At 35.0% G+C, this 17,296-nt stretch overlaps 1 protein-coding gene across 1 annotated transcript in view; it reads right to left on the bottom strand.

Annotated features, from left to right (window-relative positions):
- The window catches only part of LOC119533044 (T-cell receptor-associated transmembrane adapter 1), a 40,049-nt gene extending 37,765 nt beyond the window's left edge, over positions 1 to 2,284 (bottom strand). The window contains exon 1 of the mRNA XM_037835199.1: positions 2,085 to 2,284. Coding sequence (XP_037691127.1) covers positions 2,085 to 2,091 — 7 coding nt within the window. The 5' untranslated portion in view covers positions 2,092 to 2,284. The remainder of the gene's footprint in view (positions 1 to 2,084) is intronic.
- Positions 2,285 to 17,296: the final 15,012 nt, after the last annotated feature.

Raw genomic sequence — 17,296 nt, 5'->3', positions numbered from 1 at the left:
ATGATACCAGCTCATTTATTGATAAGGCAGTGACTACAATGTCTATAGGTAAGAAGAAAAGGAAACGAACAATTTGGGGCTGTTTCTTCAGACATTGTTTTACTTAACTAGGAATAATTTTTACTTTTTTTCTTTGTGTTCAAACTTTTTTTTTCTTTTTGCTCCACTTATCTAAAAGTAAAAAATACTATCATCTGATTCTACTTTCATATTAAGTGTTTTTGGCTTTGAAGATCTATAAGGCTGAAATGGCAAGTAGTCTGCATTTTTATCTCTTCTGTGGAAGTCTGGTCTCAGATATCAATGGAGGAGCTCCTGTGTTACCCTTTAAGGGGCAATCTGGTCACAAATTGCCAGGAAAGAAATTTTATCATATCCTGGAAATAGTTGAAGGTTGTATTCTCTGTCTTCGACCTTCCCACCCTTTCTGAGCTCCCAGCACCATCAGCTCATGGCTGCACTCATGGTGGTACACTTCAGCTCATGGTATAGTACTATGGCCATTTCATGCACAGCACTAACAAAAGTGGAGTAATTGCTTTTGTTCTTTACTAACCTTTGAACCTGGAAAAGATGTGGAGAGTTGTGAAAATTATATGTCAGCTTTTATTTCCTATGTGATTTGTTCTATCAAATGATTTTAAAATCCAGCAAATGAAACACTGGGAAGCAAATTCATAGAAATTATAACATATAATATTTTTTCTCTATAAATGGCTCATGCAATTGATTGTTAAAGTACTCTAAATACAATAATTAGGCAAGAGATGTGAGAACAATTCACAAATGATATAAACAGTTTAAAAATTCATGCAAAAATGTTCAACCACATTATAATCAAAATAATGCATATTAAATAGTGGGTTAGCATGTTGCGCTTATCAAATTAGTAAAGATTTTTAAAATTAGGCAAACCCATTAAGGAGAAACACTGGTATGATGAGAACAAATTGGCATCACTGTTGGAAAAGCAATTTGCTGATAATGAGAATTAAAATGTTCATAACCTCTTATTCAGTAATTTCAACTCTAGGAATCTTTCCGAACAAAATAACCCTTAATACAGAAAAAGCTATTGCGATAATTGTTCACCTTTATGTCGTTTAAAATATTTTAAAAACTGGATATAACATAATGTCCAACAGTAAACCAATGACTAAGTAAACTATAACTAATCCAATAGATTCATTTTGGGCATTCATTTTAAACGATTAGGCAGAAGTTATAATAAAAATTGAAATGGTTATGTTGTAATGTTAGCAAAAAGGCTGGATATAAGATTTTATGTACATGTTATTTCAATTATGAAAAGCAAACCCTGAACAATGTACAGAAATCAAAACTGGAAGAAAATACAGCATAATATTTTGTGAGGGGTTTTAACATGGTGGGAAATACGTAAGATTTTTTTCCTTTTTATTTCTCTCATGGTTTTCCCACTTTATTTGATACGCACATTTTCTTTTATAACAAAAAGAAATTTTTTAAAGAAATAAAAAACACATAAAAGATAAAAAGGAGGAATGAACCATCTACGTGATGCAGGCCTTCTGGCTAATGCAAAGGGACCTAGCCCTTACAATCCATTCTACAGGTGAATTAATTCTTACTGGACTTTGCAAATTTTGCAGCTCTTTTTTGGCAATTGGATTGATAGCTGGGAAGATAACATAGTGCCTAAATGAATCAGAATGTGGTTACTACCACCCATGTTTTTAACTAAATGAAATGTAAGGGGAATATGCATGGTCAATGAAAGTTTCTTAACAATAGCAAGTTCTTAAAAATGGCATAATTACCAATGAATACTTATTGAACAGCCATAACTAGTTTTATGAAAGCACTGTCCCATTTTATTTTTCCTCTAGGGGAAAACAGTTAACATAACTTACACTTTCTAAGAGAAAATAGTTAACATTAGTCTATTTCAAAATATCTTCTAATTATACCAGCACATTTCAAAAATAATCATGTTAACTAATTTACTTTCTAAATCTTAAGTGCTATATTGTTATGGACCTGGAAATTATTAAATAAAATTTTAGGCAAAGGAATGGAGCAAAAGAATTTACAACGCCACTTACCTGGCATGCTTCTTTACTCAGAAAAACCCTTATATAACCATAAGGCAAATTTTTGGATTAAAAATGATCCCACATTTTTTCCTTAAGTGATGTTGCTCTGTGAAGTTAGAAGCAGCGTCACAGCAAGACTTCTCTTTCTGTACCTCGGGGTTTTTCTCTTCTATTTCTCAAAATCTTTAGTGTGTACTTTGTTCAGTTACAAACAGGAAATGTGGTGATGAAGGCTTCTTTAGTTTTGATCTGAAACCAGTAGGCTCTTAAAATGTTTTGTAACGTGAGAAGAAAAATCCCACAAGCCTCCATACTCTGGTATTTGACGTTTTATCAATGCCTGAATCTAATTTAAAAATAAATAAACAAAGATACAGATTAGGCTAGGAGGAAACTTCCGTTTCTCTGAAGACAATCCCAGGGGTCTCCTCACAAGTGAATTCACAAGATAACAAAATAAATTATATTAAACCGATGAGGAAACAGTGGGAATCTCCCAGGTGTGCTCAGCTGCTGGCTGTGTTTCCTTTGAGAAAGAGGGAGGAGAAGGAATGACAGTGATTGTTTTGTATCAGCTGCCTTCTGTACCTTATCACACTGAAAGACTAAGTTTTCCTCCTCCAATCCTTACCCCAGACAGATAAGTCCCTTTTGTCCCATCTAAGTCCACCTGGCAACAAACTCCAAGTTCTCAACCTCCACACCAGAGCCTCTATACCAGAAGCTTTCCAAGAGTACATAAGTATGTTTCAAGGCACTAGCCTAAAATGCAAATTCCTAGGCCCTGCTGACTCAGAATAGTTTGGTTGGAGCCCAGGAATCTGCATTTTTATGCATTTTACCAAGCAACCCTGGTTATTTTATATAGGTAATCTGGACAATACTTTGAGAAACATACATATATATATAATATATTATATGTAATTACATATAATACATACATTGCCAATGGTGACATTTTATTTTAAACATTAGAGTCAGAGATTGCCTCTACAGTGTCTATGTATATGGCCTTTATGTACATCTGTATGTGTATATCTGCAGCATTATTGCATGCCTATATATATTTGCTTAGGTATTACACCAATTTCCTTTAATTATAGAGAATGAGAAACCTAAATTCAGTTTATAATAAAAGGAAATGTACTTTCTCATGACTAGAATTCTCAAATTTCCTATAGAACCACCTTTGCCCAGGGATTACCATGCTTAGGAAACTTAGTTAAAAATCAGACTTTCAATGCACAAGCCTGGAGCAGAACTGTTTGATGGTTTGCAGTATATTATAATCTAGCTGATTTCTCTACGATTCTTGAGCACAAGGATAGAATTGATCTTATTTGTCATTAAAACTCTAGGGCCTAAAATAATTGACACATTTTAGATCTCAATAAACATTCTCACAATGATTGAATAAATAAAAGAATGATTGTCTGCATTCTCCTTGCTCCGTTGTATAAAATAACTCCATATTAACCAAAATACTGTGCTTTGTTATTCTTTGAACAGAGTTGTCTAAACACTGACAGATTTTTTTACTTCAATCACTTTCCCCCCAGTACTCCTTATGAATGGTTGAATTAGAATCTCTAGAATGAAAGAAACCATGGAGACTCCAGTCTAATCTTTCTAAATTTTTCAATTGAATTAAAAAGAAATTTTGTGGTAGCATATGTACAATATAAAATTTCCCATTTTAACCACCACTAACATTAAGTGATTAAGTGATAATTCAGTGTTATTAATTACATTCACAATATTGTACTTGTACTACCATCACCACCATCCAATACCAAAATGTTTTCATGACCCTAAACAGAAACTGTACCCATCAAGCAACAACTCCTCATTTCTCCACACCACACCCCACGCAGGCCCCCAACTCTGACAGCTCCCGGTAAGCTATAATCTACTTTCTGTCTCTATGAATTTGTTTATTCTTGGTATTTCATATTAGTGAAATCATAAAATTCTTTTCCTTTTGTGTCTAGCTTTTTCACTTAACATGATGTCTTCAAGGATCATTCATGTTGTTGCATGTACCAGAACTTCATTCCTTTTAATGACCGAATAGTAATTCATTGTATGAAGATACCACGTGTAGCTTATCCACTCATCTGTTGATGGACACTTGGGTTGCTTCCACTTTTTGGCTATTGCAAATAATGCCACTATGAACGTTGGTTTACAAATATCTGTTCAAGTCCCTGTCTTCACTTTGGGGGTATATGACTAGAAATGGAATTACCAATCATTTGGCAATTCTGCGTTCAACTTTCTGAGGAACCACCAAACTTTTTTTCCACCATGGTTGCACCATTGTACATTCCCAATAACAATATACTAGGATCCTATTTCTCTGAATCCTTACTAACTCTTTTTTTTTTCTTCTAGTAGCAGTTACCTTAGTGGCTGTGAAGTGGAATCTCATTGTGGTCCTAGTCTAATCTAAAAAGGAGTTTTCAAAATATATTCCATAGAATACTAGACCTTTAAGAAACTTCTGAAAAACAAATGCTCCTTCAACAAATAGATTTGGAAAAATTACATATTATTTTCACCTCTATGGATGCATATTAGTATTTTAAAGACTTAGGCAAGTCCTGCAAAAAAAGATACCTGAATAACTTTTTTTTTTTACCATAAACTTTTCTAAATGTATTGGGTAGAGAATTCTTTGTTCAGCTGCCATCCACTAGCAGGGTGACAAGTGCTGGGAGGCAGGTCATAATGCCCACAGACTAAGAGTTCAAGGGACAGCAATCCCAGGTTGATTTAAGAACCAGGTCTACAAAGAATCAGAGGTTTCCATCCAAGAACTAGACAGGACATAGGAATGGAGACTCCTGAAAAGTTGAATCTCAGACTTGCAGACACGTTTGGTCACAGGAAACAGTTTGAGAAGAGAGAACCCATACATAACTTGGCCTTCAGGGGTCAAGATTTGGTTCTGAAAGAGAACTGGCAAGGAGGATCAAAGTCCCAGGCTAGAGACAGACTTCACTTGTTTCCCAAAGTCCTTCCTAGGGGAAGGCAAGAACAGGGATATATGCCGGGACTGAGGAAGGGTGTGTCCTCCTTCAGGTCAGTTGGGCAGCATGTAGTACACATTGAGTGATTATCTAATGGCTTTAAAGAGTTAATGCACATCCTAAATTCATGATTGACATCTCCAACATAATAAAACTTAGGCTGATAAATGCAAAGCATGTCACAATTTCTAATTATTGTATTATCTTTAAAGTGATCTACATTACATTATTCCCCATTCTCTAGAAGTATATAATCTGGAGTTATAATAAGATTGTCCAAGGTCACACAGATAGTTGCTCCACGGATGTTTGAGATTTGCCAAGAAAAAATGATAGCTTTTCATTAAATATAAATGGCTGAGCACATGGAGACATTATCAGAATATAAAAAAGCATATGGATATTTATTTGTTATGAAATATATATTGGTAAGTGCATTCAGAGATTTGAATGATGGTTTCATGAGCCATGTTCAAATAATAAATAAACATGAAGTTTCTGTAATACTTTTAAATAAGATGGGATATCAAAACGCAGTTTAAAAGATAGCTAGGCTCAGCGGAAATGTTCTGAAAAGCTTGAAGCAGTTAGAAATGGTGTAAGAATTCTTTTTTGGAGGAGGGTGGGTGGGTTACTTGATTTTGATGGGCACCTGTCAAGAAATAAGAATTTTATGGTCAAGAAAATTGAGTTTTTTTGCCACAAGAAAATGAAAAGTACAACATAACGGCAGCTGCCATTCAGAGCGCAGAGCTTTCACATTCAGAAAAATAGGTCATAGATTGGAGAACAAGGCCCAATTTCTCAAACTTTTTATGGTCACCCATCATTTCTATACAACTAGTATACATATATATATGTGTGTATATATATTCACATATATATATGTATATATATATACATACATATACACATATAATTATAGTTTCTATGAAACTATATATACACATACATACATATGTATACAAACACAAGTGCATATATTTAAGAATTTAGAAATTCTTAGAGGTTCCCAGCTGTTAAGAGTAGCTACAAAGGTGGGATTACCTGGAATTTTGACTTACATTTTGCGTATCTATCATTTAAATTATTTACAATAACATGCACTGATTTTATAATCAGAATAAAAGATGTTTCCTGTTTTGTAGAAAAAAAAATGCCCCATTACACAGGTGTCTGTGAAATACCAAAGAGGAAATACTTTTAGCAAAGAGAAAACTGTCTGAGAAATGTTGTTCTTATTTGAAACACAACTGGCTCAGACAAAGTGAAACCAATTTATTTATTGTAGCACTCCTTATAACTAGTTTGCTAAACTTCTCAAGAGTAGAATATAATTTGCAGTATTTAAAAAAATATTGCACAGGAGGAACATCCCTTTATTTTCAAAGCATTTGGCAGAACTACTATTCTGAATGTGTACTTCGGGAAATACCGATCAAGTAATTTTTTTCTTCTTGTTAAACTAGCTCTTACCTTTTGACCTCTTCCCATGTTTACGGCCTTGATTACATGAGGGACACCCAAAGTAATATCACTTTTACCACCTACATATGCATTTTCATCATTAGAGATGGCTTTCTTGAAATTATTAAGGAATAACCTATTAAAATTCAAATGTCCTAAAATATATAACACAATTAGCATCTTCAGAATAGTTTATACATTGAGGCTTGGTCTATTGAGTCCCTCACCAAATTGGACAGGTATCAGCTTAAATTTTGATCGAACTAAAATATATCCATGGTTGGAATACTTCTAGGAGAAGGCAAATTCTAGCTGGAGGACACTATGAACTAAAGAACTAAAGTGGAGGCAGTGACACCGAGATGTGATGCACCACTCAGGCTCCTGGCTAGAAACAGTTGCTAATAATCAAAAGAGGTAGCCGAATGAGTTTAATGAAGGTTTGCCTTACAGAAGTGTAGGCAAGGATAATGGAAGCACAAGAGATAATGAAGCACTGTAGAGGTAGCAACGGAGGGAATCCATGACCACCTCTAAGCTCAAAGGTATCAGAGGAAGTGTCAGTTAGTGTCAGTGAAATATGTAGCTGTTAAGAAAGGGCTGCCTGAGAGAAGCTGTGACTTTCAGTAAAAAATACAGCCATTGCCAATCTATGACCAGACAAGTTGGTAGCCATGGGAAAAGACTCTCAATTTTGTTCTCTCCTCCTCTCCAATCTTCCACTCATTAGCCTCACTGGCGAAACCCAATGGAGTCAGAAGGAAACTCAGCTCTGTTGTTAGAGTCCTTAGAAGTCAGTCTCCATGGCTCAAAGAGTTGTGAAGAACAGAGAACAGATCTGGAGTGACAAACATGTGAATAAAGGCTGCTGAGAATGAACTTAATTTTATATAGGTACTCACTGTACTTTTAAACATGAAATTAATAATCTAATAAATAAATTTATTGTCCAAAGTATAGGAGAGAAAATAATAGCAGTTAATTTTGAGATTTTAACTAGATTTAGCAGGGCAATTTATGGATCCTTAAATAATACCTTTGCTGTCCTAATCAATATGAAGCTGTCTCTGCATAGTAGAAGAAAACTAAGGATGAAATCTATTCAGATTTTGTATAAAGATGATGAAGGAGAGGATATAATAATGGAAATTATATAAGAAAATCCCCCAGAGTTGAAGAGAGAGATGAATCTTTAAAATGACAAAACTTTCAGATGGAGAAAGAGAAAATAATAAAGTTATGTGCAAGAAGTTTTATATTTGAGGATCAGGATCAAAGACAAATGAGAATTCTTTGTGTTTTTCCTGTTGTTTGGTTAAGGCTGCAATGATGTCAAATAAGTGTTTAAAAAGCATGTAAACTACTTAGAACAGCATATGGCATGTATGGAATGTTCAGTAAGTATTGGACATTGATGCTGTCACAAAAAAAAGAGAAAGAAAGAAAGAAAAGGAGGGAAGAAAAGGAGGGAGGGAAGAAGAAACTCAAGAACTAAACCAGATAAATGAAAAAGACTCACACCAAAACTTATCGTGGTAACTTAAGATAATTGAAGATGAAGAAAGTATTCTAAAAGCAGAAAAAAAGGAAAAAGGGAACAAAGAACAGATGGGGAAAATAGAAAATAAATAGCAAGATTGTAGACTTAAACACAACCATGTCAATAATCACATTACATGTAAATGATCTAAATATGTCAATTAAAATGCAAAGTTTATCAGGTTTTATAAAATAAAGAGCCATCTATGTGTTGCCTACTGAAAAAAATCCACTTGAAATATAAAGACACACATAGGTTAAAAATAAAAGAATGGAAAATGATGTGCTATGCTGATAGTAATCAAAGGAATACTGGAGTAGCTATATTAATATCAGATGATTTAAGAGCAAAGAATATTATCAGGGATAAAGGGGATCACTTTATTGCATTAAAGTGATAAATTCATCAAGAGTGCATGCACAGTCTAAATATTTATGTACTTAATAACAGAACTTCAAACATACATCAAACAAAAAACTTTATAAATACATGGAGAAACAGAAAAATCCGCAAGAGAGCTGGAGATTTCAACACCCCTCTCCCATTTATTGATAGAACAAGTAGCAGAAAATCAGCAAGGATATAGAAGACTTGAATATCAACCAACTTGACCTAACTGACATTTATACAAAAAAATTCTACCCAACAACATTCTTTGTAGTGCACACAGAACATTTACCCAGTTAGACCATATAATGTGCATAAAGGGATTTGTGCCAGTTTGGATATATTATGTCCCCCCAAAAGCCATATTCTTTAAGGCAATCTTGTGGGGGCAGACACATTAGTGTTGATTAGGTTGGAATGTTTTGATTGTTTCCATGGAGATGTGACTCAATCAACTGTGATTAGATTATCTCCATAGAGATATGGACCCCACCCTTTCAGGAGTCCTGTAAAAGAGCCCACAAACAGAACAAGCTCAGAGCAACTGAGAGGGACATTTGGGAGAGAAGCTAAGACCTGACACTGATGCTGATACTTGTTGATGCTTGGAGACATTTGGAGATGCTAGCCCAGAGTTTTCTCCAAATAAGCTAAGAGAGGACCCCGATGCTTAGATGCACAGGAGCTGAAGAAGCTAAGAGAGACCCAGAGACATTTTGGAGAAAGCCATTTTGAGATACAACCTGGGAGCAAATAAACAGCAGATGCCAGCCACATGCCTTCCCAGCTGACAGAGGTGTTCCGGATGCCATCAGCCATTCTTCAGTGAAGGTAACATCTTGTTGATGCCTTAGTTTGGACACATTTATGGCTTCAGAACTGTAAATTTGTAACTTAATAAATCCCCCTTATAAAAGCCAATCCATTTCTGGTATTTTGCATAACAGCAGCATTAGCAAACCAGAACAGGAGTCTTGTTCAATTTAGAAAGATTCAAATTATACAAAGTATGTTCTCTGAACACAATAGAATTAAATTAAAAATCAATAGCAGTTAGCAATAACAGAAGATATCTGCAAAATCCCTCAAATATTTGGAAATCAAATAGCATGCTTTAAATTAACCCAAGTATTAAAGCAGAGAGCAAAAGGAACATTAGAAAATATTTTGGACTGAGTGAAAATGAAAATACAATATATTAAGATTTTCTGGATGTAGCTAAGGCTGTACTTAGAGGAAAACAGCATTTAAAGCTGTATTAGGAAAAATGAAGGTTTTCAAATCGATGATCTGAGTCTCAGTTCAGAATGATTGGAGAAAGGCCACAACTTTGGTAGTCCAAGGTTTCAGGCTTCATTTGGGACAAATGGCTCACCACCCAGAAATTTAACAGTGAGAGCCATAGCAGTCCTGAGATAAGCTCTCCACACATTGCTGCTTGACTGCTGAATTATGAAGGGCCCAGGGAAACATGAAAGCTAAGGTAGACTTCAGAACTGTCTGCAACTTTGAATATATTTTTCAATCCACACATAGCTCAGTCAGCAATGGACAAAACCCTTAAGGGATTGAGATGTCTGCCCAAATTTCTGGCTTATTACTAAACTATTCAGACACAGGGTGCCCAAGTGGAGCCAGGTTAAAAAATAAAGTAAAATAAAAATAAAAATAAACCATGCAGAGACTTCAATTACAGCACACTACAGAGGATAGAGATTCTGTAGTTTAAGTCCAGGCAAGTTAGTAAAACAAATAAATAAACAACAGAAACAACAACAAAACCAATGTGCCAAAGCAAAATGAAACAGAATGCAGAGTTGCCACAATATATTACCTAAATTTTTCATTTCCCATTCTTAGACATGCAAAGAGAAGAGGAAGACTCATATTCACAGGAAAAAAAAAAAAAAAAAAAAAAAAGCAGTCAATAGGAACTGACTCTAAGGAATCCAGATGTTGGATTTGGCAGACCAAGACTTCAAAGCAGCTATTAAAAATAGTTGAAAGGATTAAAGAGCAAATATTTTCAAAGAATTAAATGAAATATGAAATCAATGAGTTTAATAAAAAGAAAATCTCAACAAAGAAATGGAAACTATAAAAAAACAAATTGATAAATCTAGAGTTGAAAAGTACAATAATTGAAATGAAAAAAATCACTTGTGGATTCAACAGCAGAAGACTCAGTGAATTAGAAGGTAGATCATTAGAAATTATCTGATCCAAAGAATAGAGAAAAAAAAGAAAGCAAAGGAAAGGAATAGGGTTTCAGAGATCAGTGGGATAATTTCATGTATTCCAGGATGTGTGTATTAGGAGTTATGGACAGAGAGGAGAGAAGGGGGCAGAAATTATTTAAAGATTAAGGGTTGAAAACTTTCCAATTTGATGAAAACATTAAGTTCCAAGTCCAAGAATATTTGTTTCGAGCACAAGTATGATACTCAGAGAAAGAAAATCACACCTAGACACATCATATTCAAACTTCTTAATGCCAAAGCAAAGAAAAAATCTTGTAAGCAGCAAGAGAAAAAATAAGTCCTTACATACAGAGGAAAAACAATGTAACTGATGGCTGACTTCTCATCAGAAACAATGGAGGCCATATGACAGAGGAAAGGCATGTTCAAAGTGCTTAAAGAAAAGCCTTCCTGTAGATCAAGAATCCTATATGCTAGTGAAATCATCCTTCACAAATAAAAGCAGATAAAAATTGAGAGAATTCATTGCTAGCAGGCCTGCCTTATGGGGAAAAACAAGAGAAGTCCCTCTGACTGAAACTCAGTATCCACAGAAAGGAATTAAGATCTCCAGAAATATCTGAGTAAATGAAGACTGTGTGCGTGCGTGCGTGTGTCTGTGTGTGTGTGTATGTGAGAGAGAGAGAAAGAGAGATTGTTTAAAACAATAATTATAACAATGCTATTGGATTTATTGCATATATGAAGGTTGTATGCATGTGTGTGTGTGTGTGACAATTATAACAAAAAGGAATAGGGAGAGATGAAATGGAGATTTACTGATATGAACTTGCTGTATTTTACTGGAATTAAGTCTGTAAAGGTTGTTTGTTAAAGGTATCGACTGTTAAATTTAAAGATGAATATTGTGATCCCTAGAGCAATCAATTATACTAATTTTTAAAATACAGCTAAAAAATCAACAGTGTAATTAAAATGGTATCCACAAAATATTTGTTTATTGCAAAAAAGGGACAAAAAGACAAGAGATATACAGAAAATAACTAGCAAAATGGCAGCTATAAATACAACCATATCAATAATTACATTAAATGTGAATGGACTAAATACTCCATTCAAAAGGCGGAGATAGAATGGGTTTTTTTTGAAAAAAGATCTCACTATAAATCTACAAAAGATTTGTTTTAAATTCAAAGACACAAAGAGATGAGGATAAAAGGATGAGGAAAGATACATATGCATACAATAATTATGAGAGAATTGGAGTGGCTATATTAATATGAGAAAATAGACTTCAAGATAAAAAATTTATCAGAGATGATTTTATTGTTGCCATTTTATAATGATGAGTCAATACATCAGAAAAATATAACAATTCTAAATATATATGCTCATAACAACAGAGCCCCCCAACAAATCAAAGTAACAAATGATAGAATTTAAGAAGTAGAAAGTACAACAGCTATAGTTGGAATATTAGCTACTCTTGTCTCAATGATTGATAGAATGATTAAAAAGAAAAACAGTAAAGATGTAGATGCTTTGAACAACACTGTTAACCGACAGGACCTAATTGACATTTAGAGGGTATATATCCTTTTCAGAATGTATATTCTTTTCAAGTACACACAGAAGAATGTATATCCTTTTCAAGTACACACAAAACTATCTTTAAGATGGACTATATGCTTACCCATAAAGCAAGTCTCAAAAATTTTCTTGAAGAATTAAAATAATACAAAGTATTGACATTTAGAGGATATATATGTCATTTAGAGGATATATGTGACATTTAGAGGATATATATTCTTTTTTGAAGAATTAAAATAATACAAAGCATTGATGTTTAGAGGATATATATCCTTTTCAGAATATATATCCTTTTCAAGTACATACAGAAGAATATATATCCTTTTCAAGTACATACAGAACTGTCTTTAAGATGGACTATATGCTAACCGATAAAGCAAGTCTCAAAAATTTTTTTGAAGAATTAAAATAATACAAAGTATGTTATTCTTATCACAATGGAAATAAATTAGAAATCTACACTCAAAATATTTGGAGAATCTCCAAATTTTTGGAAATTAAATATACTTCTTAACTGATGGGTCAAAGAAGAAATCACAAGAGAAATTGGAAAATACTTTAAGCTGAATGAAAATTAAAAACACAACAAATAAAAATTTATGGGATACAGCTAAATCAATGCTTAGGGAGAAATACGCAGCAAAAAAATGTTTATATAATAAAGACTTTAGAAACGTCTAAAATTGATAATCCTGTCTTCTACCTTGGAAAATGAGAAAGAAGAATTCAAACCCAGAGTAAGTAGAAAGAAGGAAATGATAAAGATCAGAGCAGAAAACAAAGAAACAGAAAGAGAAAAGCAATAGAAAAAAAGTCAATGGAAACCAAAGGCTGGTTCTTTGAAAGGATAATAAAATTTATAATTAAATGCAGACCATATGAGACTTAAAAGAATTATAAAAGAAATACTATGAACAACTTTATGCCTACACATTTAACAACTTAGATGAAATGGACAAATTCCTACAAAGACACAAATCACCAAGACTGATACAAAAAGTAATAGGAAACATGAATAGACCTATACAAATATGGAAGTTAAATTTGTAATTAGAAGTAAAGGAAAAGGGAGATCGCAGAAAAGGAGAGTTTACTATATAAAATTCTATATTATTTTAATCTTTTCCAATGAGAATGTAGCCCTGAATTATTTCTGTGGTAATAAAAATGCCCATTTCTGCTAGCTGTGGTTGTTTGGGGTTTAGATTAACAATTAAATGCACAGGATACATTAGACTTCACCCAGGACCAAGTTTATTTAGCTTTAAGAAAGCATATAAGACAGAAAACAATGCAGTTTGCTCAAAAAGACAGCAGTGGTTTTGCACCTTCCCAGGCATAGCTTGCAAATGTCCCTGCTATATTGCCTATAAAAATGCACTGTCATAAGAAATAAAGTTGAAAACATGCAGATCATCTCAGCTAGGGAACCAGCAGCTCTGGGGTCTTTAACCTTTAATACCAAGGCTCATGCCTCTCTCAGGTTTACGTAACTAGTCCCAGTTTTCTGGAGAAGCAGCATCTCATAAATATCAGTTATTCATCATTCAGTCTCAACATTGAGGTATCGTGTTCGGTCCTGTACCTAGTCCTTGGCTGGATTTTCATTTAATAGGGCTCCACTATAGTTAAATTCCTAAAAAATTCCTTGAGTTAATATCACAGGGAGGATTGAACATGGGTCAAATCCTCAGGTCCTCTGACTAAAGGAAAGACCAAAGAAATAGCTAAATCTTTTTAAAAATTTGGACAAATAAGATTGTAGTTGACTTTTTCCTGTGCTATTTAAACTTTTACTTGCTTTCGTAATTTTGCAATGAACAGTTATTAATTTTATGTTTATAAAAACAAAGCTATTTCCCCCCAAAAAATCTTTTAATAAACAAAATCAAGTATTCGCTCAATTGGGGGAATGAGCAGTTGGCATTCAAATGGCAATTATTTATCTTCCTTGCCAATGTTGAAATGACAAAGAATTTCATAGGTATGTCACAGGCTTTTATCCTTACCTTTTAATTTTTAAAAATTTTTCTTCAAAATTCCAAATAAGACTTAAAATTAAAATAGAGCATGGAATATATTTTGAGTAAATGTAATACCCTAATCTAATCTTTTAGCAGGTTGGACTCTCCTGTAGTGGACATTAGCATGCAGGAGGTTTATTAAGGCATGCTCTTAGAATCAGCACCTGTGGAAGAAAAGTAAGAAAGCAGGTTTGGGTAGGGGGAGAAGTCAAGAAGTCAAGCTGCAATGCAGTATCAACAGAAGCCTCAGCTGGCCCTCAGCTCTGAGGATTGGAGGACTCTTCAGAGCTGAGTGGGAGGGAGAGAGGGAGGGGAGGGGAAGGGAGGGAGAAGGAGTGGGGGAAGGGGAGGAGGAGAAGATGGGGAGGGACAGGAAAAAGAGGCAGGGCCTTTGAACTCCCTTGTTGCAGACTGCCTCGAAAGGGAGCATGTCCTTGGTCAGGTGATTCTTCAGCTGAGGGGAGCTGATGGTTTGAAGCCTGTCTTTGAGCAACCTTCCCAAAAGCCAGGTAGTCAATCCTTTATTTCTGAAGGGATATCTGGGCAGTACTTCATAGTGTCCAACACAATTTTAAAATAAAAAATGAGGTATGCCAAATTTATCTTGTAACAGAGTCTGTAAGCAGATACTATTAGTTGCATAGACAAGATCCAACTTCTCACAGATTAATTTGTTTGAAGCAATGATGTCCCCAGCCCAAGTGAAGTAATTTAAGTGTCTAAATCAATGATGACCATCTGTTCCCGGCTTTCCTAAAGCCTCCTCCTGCCTTCCCACCCTTTGTGGCAGTTAGATGTGGCCATGTAGCCTGATTCTAGACAAAAAGACATAGAGAAATATCCTGCTACAGGGATTCTGAAAAAAAATTTTCTGTTCTGGAAAGGAGCAGATGAAGCTGATGATGTCTCCTTACTTCTTCCTCATTCCCTCTTCCTCTTTCTTGAACACATCTGTGGTACCTGGATCTGGGGCAGCCATCTTGCAACCAAGAGGAAAAGATCCAGAGAATTTCTGAGTTTGTTCTGACATTGCTGAGCCACCAACTACAGCCATAAAATGAGCTCTGAGTTTTTTGCTCTTTAAGGAAAATAACCTTAACTGTTTTAATAACTAAAATGGGATTTTCTTTGCTTGCCACCAGGCACTGTCCTGACTGATCCAAGAATTATAAGATGGTGTGAAGAATCTATTGAGGATCTTATTAAGATAAATATTTATGTATGTATCATAGGTATGTATGCATGAATGTGTATCAGTGTGTGTTTAACAAATGTGTATTTTCAATAAGTTTGACAAACACTAAATACTATGCCCTCTCTTTAGGGTTTCATCCAGCCTACTAGCATTAATGACGTTAGTGATTAGCATTGAAATGTCTGCTAGAAATAAACCTATTTTAAAAAGGTTTATGCTCTTAAAAATATGTTTCTGGCACATACTTGACAAACAGAAAGACAACCTACTGTTAAACTTCACCTAATAGGGAATGGATTGAGAAACACTATTAAGCTCGGTTTCTACCTAATGGCCCATTAACTCAATCCCAATTTCTGTGATTGTTTTCTGCAGCACTGTTTCTAAGAGCACACAATTTAAATTGAATTAACCAAAAGGAGTAAAGCATGGCTACTTTTTTCTTCTGCCTATGTCTAGATTACTCAAGCAAGCAAACCAGCTCTGAGACATTTACATGTTGAGCTGTGTTTTAGGATGTGGTAAAACCTCAACAGAGAAACATGGGTGGTAGCACGTTTGCAGCATTGTTTGCTGGTCACAACTAGCATCCTGTGCCTCCCTACACCAGTTATTTTTTTCTGCATGCAGTCTCCTTTTACTGCTCTGCTTATTGACAGTGCAGAAACAGAGATGCAAGGTGGAGGCACGCAGCTCGCTATACTGAAGAAGATCTTCTGTTTTGACACAGGAAGTGATGATTGTGGCCACTTTCACAAAATTCCTGAGTCGTATTTGATCATGTGACATCACAATCTGGCATCTAGATAGATCTGCTGAGAGGGGCTTTGGTGCACTTCCTTCAAAGTTATTCCAGTGCGAATGACTGGATACCAAGGTTGCTTCTCTCTTTTACCTGCTTCTTACAAATGGTTCATGCTACTCATAGTTATCTGCTCAGCCAGTCTTCTTCTGAAGGATATTTCTTTCTATTTAATGCAGGATGTTTCACAGGCATGTCAAACTAAAACTTTCTGGAACTGAACTTTTGATTCCTTCTCTATCATCCACATTTTGATAATAGCACCATCATCATCCAGATGTTCAAGCCAGAAGGATTCATCCTTGATGCCTTGGCATATCTCTCACCCCACATCAGATCCATCTTCATGTCCTGACTTCAAAATATATATTAAATCATTCACACCATCTCTGCTGCCTTTCCAGTCCAAACATCATCACCTCTTGCCTAGACCACTCCAAATAGCCTCCCTCTTTCCACACTTGTCGGTTTTATTACCTACACAGCATCCAGAATAATAATTCAAAAATTGAATTACATCAAATCACTCCCTTGCTTAACAGGAGCTTTCAAAGGCTCTACACTGCACTAAAAATAAAATTCCAACTCCTTATTATGCCCAAAGCCCCTACATGATCTGGACCCTGCACAGTTTTCCAATTTCAACATGTAACACTTTCTCATTTGCTCAATACTCTAGAGAAGTTGTTGGTAAACTGCAGCCTGTGGGCTAAATCCACCTGCCACCAGTTTTGGCAATTAAAGTTTTATTGTAACACAACCACACTCATTCATTTACATATTGTCTATGGCAGCTTTTATGCTACCACAGCAGAGTTGTGTTATTGTGAGAGAGAACATGTGGTCTGCAACACTTAAAAGATTTTCTTTCTGGCCCTTTAGAGAAAAAGGTACCAACCCCTGCACTAGAGCCACATTATCCTCCTTTCCTCTTCTTGATCAAGATGAACTCTTTATTGCTTTGGCCTTTGTACTTACTGTCC

Source organism: Choloepus didactylus, chromosome 1 (assembly GCF_015220235.1).
Source record: "Choloepus didactylus isolate mChoDid1 chromosome 1, mChoDid1.pri, whole genome shotgun sequence".
Taxonomy (NCBI): Eukaryota; Metazoa; Chordata; class Mammalia; order Pilosa; family Megalonychidae; genus Choloepus; species Choloepus didactylus.
The sequence above is the reverse complement of the archived record's forward strand: the minus strand, read 5'-3'. Positions and strand labels throughout refer to the sequence as shown.